Source organism: Mytilus edulis, chromosome 10 (genome assembly GCF_963676685.1).
Source record: "Mytilus edulis chromosome 10, xbMytEdul2.2, whole genome shotgun sequence".
NCBI lineage: Eukaryota > Metazoa > Mollusca > Bivalvia > Mytilida > Mytilidae > Mytilus > Mytilus edulis.
The window spans coordinates 11023834-11035885 of NC_092353.1; the positions used below are offsets into that span (position 1 = coordinate 11023834).

General features: G+C 32.2%; 2 protein-coding genes across 16 annotated transcripts in view; one reads left to right on the forward strand and one right to left on the reverse strand.

Annotated features, from left to right (window-relative positions):
- The window catches only part of LOC139493371 (DENN domain-containing protein 5A-like), a 33005-nt gene extending 31834 nt beyond the window's left edge, over positions 1-1171 (reverse strand). For all 14 annotated transcript variants that reach the window (XM_071281738.1, XM_071281733.1, XM_071281729.1 and 11 more), the window contains exon 1: positions 942-1171. In XM_071281738.1, coding sequence (XP_071137839.1) covers positions 942-1035 — 94 coding nt within the window. In that variant the 5' untranslated portion in view covers positions 1036-1171. The remainder of the gene's footprint in view (positions 1-941) is intronic.
- On the forward strand, positions 1149-8927 carry LOC139493373 (uncharacterized HIT-like protein Synpcc7942_1390). Of its 2 annotated transcripts, none has more exons than XM_071281739.1 (6): positions 1149-1209; positions 2512-2630; positions 3799-3936; positions 4827-4931; positions 5979-6051; positions 8701-8927. In XM_071281739.1, exons 2-6 carry the CDS (start codon positions 2520-2522, stop codon positions 8790-8792), a joined length of 519 nt encoding a protein of 172 aa, XP_071137840.1. In that variant the 5' UTR covers positions 1149-1209; positions 2512-2519; the 3' UTR covers positions 8793-8927. The 2 variants fall into 2 exon arrangements, with proteins under 2 accessions (XP_071137840.1, XP_071137841.1); XM_071281740.1 differs by having other exon boundaries at positions 1180-1198.
- The last annotated feature ends 3125 nt before the right edge of the window (positions 8928-12052 follow it).

The window sequence follows — 12052 nt, forward strand, 5'->3', positions numbered from 1 at the left end:
TATAATAACCAAGTGAACATGCATTGATGTTTTGGTATCTTTGATATACATTATAAGAAAATGTACCATAAATACTGAAATTCAGCTCGAAAAAGTTCGTACGCGTTATGACCTGAGATTTGATTCTTCAATGCAGGTCATGACCTGCATTTTCATCGTCACAGGTTGACAGGTATGCGTCTGGAGAAATTGTACTTGATTTTTATATAACGAAAACATAATCTTCCAAATCACAGTTTAATTAACATAATTAAGGTCTGATGCTGGCATGTCAGTAACTACTAACCATGCTAACAGGCCTTTGTTAATTTCTGTATCTTTGTCAATTTTTTAGTTTCTTTTATTACCTATTCTGACATTAGACTTCTTTTAAACTGAGTTTTACTGTGCATATTGCTATGTGTTTCTTTATTCTACATTGGCTAGAGGTATGGCATGTATACATGGTGGTATAGCATGTATAGGGGAGGGGTTGAGGTCTCACAAAACATGTTCAACCCCGCCACATTTTGGTGCCTGGATCTTCTGGCCTTTGTTTGTCTTGTATGTTTTATAATTTGAGTTCATTTAAAATGTATCATTGTTCATGTTGTTAACTCATATGTTTTGGAGCTTAGTGTGGCATCCATTTTCACTGAACTAGTACACATTTTATTAAGGGACCAACTGAGGACCACCTCTGGGTGTGGTGTTTTCTCACTGCGTTATTAACACCCATTGGTGGACTTCGGCTGTTGTCTGCTCTTTGCCTTAGGCCAGGTTGTTGTCTCTTTGACATATAATTTCCCCATTTCCATTCTCAATTTTAGTGAATGCCTATATCACACTTTAACTGTTACAAGGGACAAAAGTGGGGACCTTAGACTCATTTAGTTTTACTTATTGCTTTTTTTCTTATTTCCCAAAGAAAGTGCTTTTAAAAGTAGACAAAATTATCTAACCAGACAGTTGATCTGGTTCCAAACCAGACTTCACATCCAAGCCACATACGACGAAATAGTCCGCAAATCGGGTTGACTGAGACTGAAATGTCATTGCTTGGCATTATTTCACCCAGATCTCTGTTAAGTAATCGTCATATAATAAATATAGTGTCATATTGCGATGGGTAAGGTTTTAGGACAATGATCTGTGTTGTTGATCTGACCACTTCCGGTGTAAATCTACTTCCGGTAGGTGTCAAATTATCTCCCTTGAGGTAAACAAAGTGTAAGTGGGCCTACAATTAAAACCGTTTGTTATATTCCATGGTTAATTTGGCTATTCTTAAATATGCACACGTAACTATCTTACGCGTTACATCCTTATGTGAATGTTTATTTGGGTTGTCATTGTGCATTATGCTTTAGAAAATTAGGGTTTTTTATCAGCCCTTTCCTCTAGTCCAAATAATTATGACATCTTGAAAGGCTATCATATTTAAAGCAAACATTCAAAATAGCCTTCCAAGACGTCATAATTATTTGAACTACCCTTTCCTCATGCTATGACCTAGTCCAAATAATTATGACGTCCGGTGTCTCAGAAATAAAATAAAATAGCCTTGCCAGATGTCATAATTATTTGTATGAGCTATGACCATAATTATTAATTTCATAAGGACATCAAGTTTGAGTATGTAATTAACCAACCAAAACACAAACAACACAATTTATTAAATCCTTTAGGTAAACTGACCACATACCTAAAACTTTCTAGTTTATCTAAGGACGAAGTCAAGCAGTGTTCCTAGACAACAATTCTGTATTTTGGTAATTCAGTCAGATATCTATTATGCCACAACCACCACAAGTATATATAGGCTATCCATCAAACCTTCATTATTTATTTATGTATAACTTAATGTAAAACAGTGACTGTAGATATGAAAAGTTATGTTTGAGATGTTGTTCAGGGCCGGAATGGAATCTCCTTGGAAGTACAGCAGCTGATATGCAGAATTGTGGAATGCCCTGGTTGGTGCATTTTTCCATAACACTCAATTTCATCCAGGCATACCAAAACCATCTTCTCTCTTTTAATAATTGTTTAATCCCATTTGCACAGCAATTAATTTTCCCTGTATGTTTAAATGCTGCATCACATTTTTTTGGACAATGATTTAATAGGATGTCACTGTTGAAGTTGATCTATATTATAAACCAAAAAAAAACCAAAAACATGGAAATCAGTCATGTCAGTGACAATTAACACTAATATATATATAATATACTTATTACATTTTATATTTTTTTATATTGATAAAACTTACATTGTAGTAAATAAAAAGTAAGATAATCCAATGGTACTGCAAAGTTGTATTATAATTCAAGTACTGTCATTAATATTTATAAAAAACTGTATAGTCTAAACTGGACCAATAAGATGCAGTGTGTGGTTTTTATGTCATAAGTCAAGTTCTCTTCAATTTTCTAGGAAAAATGGAAAACTAAGTTGCATATTTTCAAATCAACTCTTTTATTTAGAATTTAGTGAATTTACATCTTATTTTATGAATAGATATTTTTGTAGAATACAGTATGTTGATGACTGTAACAAGAGCTGCATCTAGAATCAACATAATTCCAGTAGCTATTAAGTACCTACTGACAGCAAGTACAACTTCAAGACTTTTAGTGGCTGGATCACAGGTATCTCTTTTCTTATTTAATTGTACTGTGTATATATTTTTTTAAATATTTTAAACAAGTCTTAATGAAGCCATAGATGTGTCAACTTTTTCTTGTTAGTCAATTCTATTTTTATTTTATTAACATTGAGTCATTTCTTTGCAAGAAGTTGCAAATGTTGAACAGATTTTGAATGTGTAAATTCAATTCCTATCATCCTATTATTACACACTGTTTAAACAAATTACTTCCCTTTGTCAATCGTAGACTGGTTCTATACCGGACAAAATTGGCATTTGCCAATGCAAAGCATGATGAATTGAAAGTGATGTATCTGCGGTTTAACTAATTTTTCATGAAAAACATTTTCTGATATCAAAAGTATTAAGCTAAACAACAAATTAATGTAATTAAAAGATTTTTAAACCTTACAGATTACTTACATTACGCTCAGGTAAATTTACTCTTTTTGCTAGCTCTCGATTGTAAATAAAAATTAATGTCCCTCATAAGGGAGACAACTAAAACAGGGATCTCTAATTACAGGGTCAATTACGGGAATTGGCAAATAGCCTATTGATTTACTGTAGACACAGACAGACACATATTTTTTTCTTCAGTTTAGAAATTGTTAAATATTCTGTAAAGGCTAAGTAAGCATAGTTAGATAGTTTTAATTAAAATTTTATTAAATTTTATATTTATTTCCAATATTTATCTGAATATCAATTTTTTATTTTCACTTTTTGTAAATGTAGCTTAATCAGCTTGATTAAGTGCATGACATTAAATCTCCCTTAAAAAATTTTACTGGTTCAAATTCTGAAAAATCACAAGCAATTTTTAAAAAAGTCATCAAAGGGACAAAAATGTATTTTATAATCTGTCAAGCAATTTATGACAGATTTAGTTATTTTTTTGCCAGATCTAATGATGAATTCATGGTAACACTCAGTAGCTAGCAAAATAAAATACATCTAAACCAGAGCTATAGCTAGATGTCTTGAACTTGCAATGAGGTGTGAGCTTTTGCACCATGATGGGCTTAGCTCTCATTGTGATTTTGAGATGAAGATGAGCTTCAAAAAACACTACCTTTTGCATTTAGTATTTTCAATTGCATATAGTCATTGAGATTTATAAAGTGATACACTACATTCTTTCTTTTTCATTATGTTACTTTTTTCAGAATGTGTGTACAAGTCCTGTCAGTTGTAATGATGAAGTGAAAAAGGCTCAGGCTGCCACTAAATCAAGGGAACCTACAATCTTCAGTAAAATCATAGACAAATCTATTCCTGCTGACATTATTTATGAAGATAATGAGGTATACTTTTTTATAATTTTTTTGTATTGCTAATAGTGTATATCATTGTAGGGTATATCATTTTGATTTGAATTTAAGAATCAAAGGTATAACAAAATGGATTTAAAAAAATCTTGATAAATTATGTTGGTACATAAATCAAAGAGACTGCATTCTTACTTCACAGATGAAAAAACAACAATAAAAACCTAGACAATGTAGAGATAAGCATTCACTTGTGCAAAATTTTAATTGTGAATGGGAAGTATAACTCATGAAACTTTTTATTTTTTTAATTTGAAAATGGGAGATAACTTTGGAAATTTATAATTTTTAATTTGAAAATGGGAGATAACTCTATGAATCTTAGGAAAATACACCACTAATTCATGGTCTCATTGCTTTCTATGTTAAATTTCTCCGTTTCAAGCAGGCACACCTCTTTTGTTTTAAGTTAAAAAAAAGTGTCAATCATTGCATTTCAAAGCAACACTTTATGGTGTTGTACTGAAAAAATCAACATACCTTTAATGGCATATAAGAAAGAACTGGCTCCCGGAACTTCGGATGTACCAAAACAGGTACATCAGATCTGACAAACAGACAAAATGTACCCTCTTTTTAAAATTTGGTGCAGTTTTTTTAATATTCAAAATTAAAAGTCCAAAAGTGTTCTACAATGATCAACAGTCCTTCAGCTTTCATTTGATACCAAAAGTACCTAAATATTCTACATATTTTGAAAGTTACACTCATGCGTAGGAACTAGTTTGTGTTAAATATGTACTGCTTTCTGGTATGTGCTTTCTGGCCGGGCCTGAATAAGTTGTGTTACACCTTAGTTATAATTTATTATTAATGTAACATGTATTAGTCTGAATTTTGATACCAGTTTTCTGATGTCATTACAGTGTTTAGCTTTCAGAGATGTCAGTCCACAAGCACCTGTCCATTTCTTAGTGATTCCTAGGAAACCATTAACTGGTATAGATGATGCTGAAGACAACGATGAGAAGGTATCAATACAATTAGATCAATTACTCACTTTAGAATTACATTTCAACGCAAGCAAATAAATCTCACAAGTAAGAGGAAACCAGAATTCATCCATACATAAAATACAAACTTTATGGCAATTAAGGGAGACAACTGTTGATAAAATTCATCTCACTTTTTATAACTTAATAGCAATTTTTTTTCAATAGCTGCTAAAGTTCAAATAACAGTCAATGGGCTAAGTCATAGAAATTGATAAAATTTTGCTTACAACTCAAAACAAAAGAAAACAAGAGTGTGTCCCAAGTACACGGATGCCCCATCCGCACTATCATTTTCTATGTTCAGTTGACCGTGAAAATGGGATAGAATCTTTAATTTGGCATTAAAATTAGAAAGGTCATATCATAGGGAACATGTTTACTAAGTTTGAAGTTGATCGGACTTCAACTTCATCAAAAACTACCTCGATCAAAAACTTTAACCAAAACTTTAACCTGAAACAGGACGGACAGATGAACGAACAGACGAATTAAAGAACGGATGCACAGACCAGAAAACATAATGCCCATAAATGGGGCATAATAAAATGCATTTAGATTTAAGTAATTTGATCCAAGCATACTTGAGTTACAGTGTATAATATTTGAAAGATTGCCTTAAATCTGTAAATGGATTTTTTTTAAAAGTGCTTCCTTGACAAATAAAAAACAGGCCACCACAATATAGCAGTGTTAAACACCAACAATCAGTTAATCAATCTATGTTAAATATACAGTAAAGAATTACAAACAATCTTAAAACATCAATCAATCTTAAGTTATACTGAAATGTTCATGACTTTTTTTTGTAAAATGAGTTGCTTCTTTTTTTTTATTTGTACTATAATTTTAAGTAACAATATTTTTGATGCAGTACAAACAATCCGTTTTAGAAAAAGACAGGTGTACAGTAATCGTTGTAGAAATATAAATATTATTGTTGTGTTTTGTTTTGATAAGTGATTGAATACTTTAGATTTGTTTGTTAATTGAATACTTACAAATGATATTAAATGACTTTTACAGCTTTTAGGCCACTTACTTTTGGTAGCAAAGAAAGTTTCAGAACAAGAAAAATTGGAGAAAGGATATAGAATAGGTATAATATCACAAATATTTCTGTGTTTTATCAATTTCTTGAGCAAAGGACATCAAAATGATAAAATTCCTAATGTGTGTATTAAATTTTGAACAATATTTAGATACAGGACGAGGTGTTATGAGTGCAAATGAGACAAATCACCATCCAAGTAACAATTTATACAAGTAAACCATTACAGGTCAAGGTACATCCTTCAACACAGAGCTTTGGCTCACACCAAACAACAAACTATAAAGGGCCCCACAATTTACTAGTGTAAAACCATTCAGACTGGAAAAACAACGGTCTAATCTATATAAAAACGAGAAACACTTATGAACCACATAAACAGATGACAACCACTGAACATCAGATTCATGATGGATTTGGGTTAATCTTATCTACCTTGATTTTGTAATATAAGTGGCCAATTCATATGGATGGATTAATTAAAAATAGTTCAAACAAATTTGACATTATATATGATATCTAACTTAAAGATTATCCAGGTGATACAGGTGTGAGAAATTGATAATTTGTGTTTTATAGCAAAACTAAGAGGCAATAAAAAAAAATTGTAAGGGTTCCACTATCTTTTGATTGTAAGAAGCTTCTGTTCAAGTTTGGTAAAAATCGAGGATAGTTTATGAATCTAATAAATGTTTTAAAAACTTTAAATGCAGTAATGTTAACTGGAAGAAAAACTAATTTCATTTAAAAGTCAAATACAGATACACAGGTACAAAAAAGTTTAAGAAAGTTATTAAAACTTTAAAAACTAACCACAGGGGGAATGTAAAGTTGCCTGACAAAAAGTCCATTTATAAGTATAATTACACCTTATGTAAGAATCCTATGGTTTTGATTGGATGATAGCCAGTGTATTTTTCACCAATTTACTGTTATCAAATGAATATTGTTTATTTTTTAACGCCGCCGGGGTATATGCAAAAAGGATATGCCTTTTTTACCCTCTCTGTTGTGGTATTTGCCAAAAAATACTCTATCCAACTGGATGCTTGTAACGTCACGATCATCAATGCGTTTTTGAACTTTAACATTCGGTGTAATTAAACAGATATAGCATGTTCTTGAGGGGTATTTGCGAAAAATACCAGCCTTGTGAATGAATTTCCCTCGCCTAACGGCTTGCAAAATTTAACATTCTCTCGACTGGTATTTTTCGCAAATAACCCTCCTTTTATTAACATGATATATCTGTTCAAAGTAGCTGTTCAAAATACAGAAAAATGACTTTAATTTTTAACCGGATTTTTGTGACAAAAATGTCGGTTATTGATTTGGGGATGTACGGCGGGCGGGCGGTCGGTCGGTCGGTCGGGCGGGCGGGCAGGAATCAAATGTTGTCAGTGCATTTACTCATGAACCGTTCAACCAAAGCTTTTAAAATTTTAATATGTTGTTACTGACAACTAAATGAAGGTCAAGTTCAATAATGGCTATTTTGACTTTTACCGTTCAGGAGTTATGGTTCTTGAAAGATTGAAAAATGGAGTTTCCAGTCGTGCCCGTGCATTTACGCATGAACTGTTCTACCTAAGCTTCCCAAATTTTTATATGTTGTTACTGATGACAAAATGGTGGTCAAGTTCATTAATGGCGATTTTGACTTTTACCGTTCAGGAGTTATGGTTCTTGAAAGATTGAAAAATGGAGTTTCCAGTCGTGTCCGTGCATTTACGCATGAACTGTTCTACCTAAGCTTCCCAAATTTTTATATATTGTTACTGATGACAAAATGGAGGTCAAGTTCATTAATGGCGATTTTGACTTTTACTGTTCAGGAGTTATGGTTCTTGAAAGATTGAAAAATGGAGTTTCCAGTCGTGTCCGTGCATTTACGCATGAACTGTTCTACCTAAGCTTCCCAAATTTTTATATATTGTTACTGATGACAAAATGGAGGTCAAGTTCATTAATGGCGATTTTGACTTTTACTGTTCAGGAGTTATGGTTCTTGAAAGATTGAAAAATGGAGTTTCCAGTCGTGTCCGTGCATTTACGCATGAACTGTTCTACCTAAGCTTCCCAAATTTTAAGATGTTGTTACTGATGACGAAATGGAGGTCAAGTTCAATAATGACGATTTTGACTTTTACCGTTCAGGAGTTATGGTTCTTGAAAGATTGTGAAATGGTGTTTCTATTCACGTTGTTGCATTTACTCATTAACCATTCAATCTAAGCTTTTCAAATTTTAAGATGTTGATACTGATGACAAAATGGAGGTCAAATTTGATATTGACGATTTTCACTTTCACCATTCATCAGTAATGGTTCTTGTGATATTGCCAGGACACAAATAGATATTAATAAATCCGGTTTGCTGTCGTTGTGACAGCCTCTTGTTACAAAATTAACTTCTGGATACTATCTTATGATCCTAAACAAGCTTCTGCCCAAGTTTGGTAGAAATCCAGTATAGTTTAAGAAAGCTATTAAAATTTCAAAAACTTTAACCACAGAGTGAATATTTGTGGATGCTGCTGCTGCCACCGCTGACAGAATGTAGGATTGCTATGTCTTGCTTTTTTGACTAAAGTCGAAGGCTCGCCAAAAGCTCTTTACTTTTACACAATTCAATAAAACAACAGAGCTTGTATTCTTAATATTATATTGATTTAAGTTGATTTAATTATTTTTTCAGTAATTAACAATGGACCAGATGGCTCTCAGTCAGTTTACCATCTACATCTCCATATAATGGGAGGACGGCAAATGGAATGGCCACCAGGATAATGTTTCCATTGATTGACTATTATATCATTGTGGTGCTAAATATTTAACACTAAAAGTGTTTGTGCTTTTTATATTACATTTACAACAATGTCTTAATACATGAATTTAAACAGATAAAAGTGATATTTTAATATATGTTGTCTTATAGATATCTCCTTTTGAATGAATTAGATATTGTGAGATTCTATCTTGATACAGGATGATTTTTTTTTTTAGCTTTTTAATGAGGAGCTTGTAATGAGCATTAGAGAAAAAGAGTGATAAATACTGGCACTGGTTGGTGTGTGTGCTATTGTTAAGAAGGAAGTTGTGATCATTTTAAGATCTTGGTCCCTCCTCTCTGAAGAATACTGAATCTGTTTGCACTCAAACAAGAATTGCACTAAAGAATTATATCAAGGTTAAATTTATAATACCTTTCAGCACTTGTATTCAAATATATGAAAACACATAACATCTATTCATCTGAGTGATCTGACTTATGTAATTACGGACAAAAGCACTTTTACTTGATCTTTAACTTCTCAAAGAGGTCTGCTTAGTGGAGAGGCAAAAACTCCTTCTTTACAAGTCTTTGGTATTTGTTTTTTTCTGGGATTGAACACACCACATCCCACACTAAAGCCAAGAGACCAACAAGATGGTTGCCAATGCTTTATCTTTCGTTTGTGGAACTGAGGCTACATATAAAAACAAGGAGAATTGGTAGGAATGCTATTGAGACAACAATCCACCAAAGTTCAAGTGAAGTGGATGTAAACAATTAGTCTCTTTACTGGGTGCTGTGAACTATAAAAGGTGGTAATAACCCTTGAAAACTATAGATATCAAGTCATTACCATAAGAGTTATGATCATATTTCTTGCAATCTATACACCAAAGATCCATACCTTACAGCTGGTTATTAGAGACCAAGACATGACAAATATGAAACAATTCAATTGAGAAAATTAAGTCTAATTTGAACAAAACAATAAGACCAAAATGAACCAAAAACCACTGAACTACAGTCTCCTGACTTGTTCAATAGAAATCAACTAAAACAGCAAACGATTAAAGTTTGTTTACATGCATGCAATGTAAAAACCAGGTGCTCCGCAGGGCACAGCTTTATACGACCGCAGAGGTCGAACCCTGAACAGTTGGGGCAAGTATGGACAAAACATTCAAGCGTGATACAGCTCTGAATTTGGATTGTGATCAAATTTTTGACATTACATGTTTTTTTTTACACAAAACAAATGTCAAGATTTTACAAATCAATTAAAGATTTCTTCTTCAAACTTATTTAAATCTAAAATTAAATAGTTGACACAGCATAGGTTTCTGACACAGAATGAATGTGGTCTAATGAACTTAAAAATTTTTTTTTGCCTTTGAGCAATTCACTATGCTGTTGAATATTAATCCTCCCAAAAAAATGTTTGAAGAAATTTTCTTTTTATTTATGAAATCTGAAATGAGAAAAATTTAACCCCCCCCCCCCCCCCCCCCCCCCATTTTTTTTTTCACATCCCCGTTTCCCTTTTTCCAAAACTGATATCATTTCAAATTTCTAATGGAGTTTGCAACAATAACTACTCTTTTAAATACATCATAAAATATTAAAATGTAAAATAAAGTGCTTGTTATCACTGAATGGTAAAGATTGGTTGGTAGTAAAAGTGAATATATATTGTTTATTGTATAAAACAATAAAAAAAAATTCATCAGCAACATTTAATATTGGCAAATTTCAAATGAAGTTATTTACATAAAGTTATTGGCAAATAAAAATAGAAAATGACATCATAGTCATGTCTGGCAAATTTCCAACATATATTATCAACTACTATTCTATACAAAGAAAGATAACTGCAATTGAAAATTAATTGCTATTGCACAATATTGTGCAATTAGATATTTCTTGCTATTGTGCAATACTGTGCAATTGAAAATTTCTTGCTATTGAACAATACTTGATATGGAATCCTGATTTGGACCAACTTGAAAACTGGGCCCATAATCAAAAATCAAAGTACATGTTTAGATAAAGCATATCAAATAAGCCCAAGAATTTAATTTTTGTTAAAATCAAACTTAGTTTAATTTTGGACCCTTTGGACCTTAATGTAGACCAATTTGAAAAGTGGACCAAAAATTAAGAATCTACATACACAGTTAGATTTGGCATATCAAAGAACCCATTTATTCAATGTTTGATGAAATCAAACAAAGTTTAATTTTGGACCCCCATTTGGACCAACTTGAAAACTAGGCCAATAATTAAAAATCTAAGTACATTTTTAAATTCAGCATATCAAAGAACCCCAAAGATTCAATTTTTGTTAAATCAAACTAAGTTTAATTTTGGACCCTTTGGACCTTAATGTAGACCAATTTGAAAACGGGACCAAAAATTAAGAATATACATACATAGTTAGATTCGGCATATCAAAGAACCCCAATTATTCAATTTTTGATGAAATCACACAAAGTTCAATTTTGGACCCCTTATTCCTAAACTGTTGGGACCAAAACTCCCAAAATCAATCCCAACCTTCCTTTTATGGTCATAAACCTTGTGTCAAAATTTCATAGATTTCTATTCACTTAAACTAAAGTTATAGTGCGAAAACCAAGAAAATGCTTATTTGGGCCCCTTTTTGGACCCTAATTCATAAACTGTTGTGACCTCAACTCCAAAAATCAATCCCAACCTTCCTTTTGTGGTCATAAACCTTGTGTTTAAATTTCATTGATTTCTATTTACTTATACTAAAGTTATTGTGCGAAAACCAAGAATAATGCTTATTTGGGCCCTTTTTTGGCCCTTAATTCCTAAACTGTTAGAACCAAAACTCCCAAAATCAATCCCAACCGTCCTTTTGTGGTCATTAACCTTGTGTCAAAATTTCATAGATTTCTATTCACTTAAACTAAAGTTATAGTGCGAAAACCAAGAAAATGCTTATTTGGGCCCTTTTTGGCCCCTAATTCCTAAAATATTGGGACAAAAACTCCCAAAATCAATCCCAACCTTCCTTTTGTGGTCATAAACCTTGTGTTAAAATTTCATTGATTTCTATTCACTTTTGCTAAAGTTAGAGTGCGAAAACTAAAAGTATTGGGACGACGACGACGACGCCAACGTGATAGCAATATACGACCAAAAAATTAAAATTTTTGCGGTCGTATAAAAACTGAAAAAAAACAGTGTACTTGCGCTTGAAAAGAATTTCATGACCAGTTTAATACTAGCAATGTTCTTTGAATTAGCC

Coding starts and splice junctions, on each gene's coding strand:
- LOC139493373 (XM_071281739.1), top strand. CDS start 2,520: ATGTTGATGACTGTAACAAGAGCTGCATCTAGAATCAACATAATTCCA. Junction 2,631..3,798: donor TTTTAGTGGCTGGATCACAG/GTATCTCTTTTC, acceptor TACTTTTTTCAG/AATGTGTGTACAAGTCCTGT. Junction 3,937..4,826: donor TTATTTATGAAGATAATGAG/GTATACTTTTTT, acceptor ATGTCATTACAG/TGTTTAGCTTTCAGAGATGT.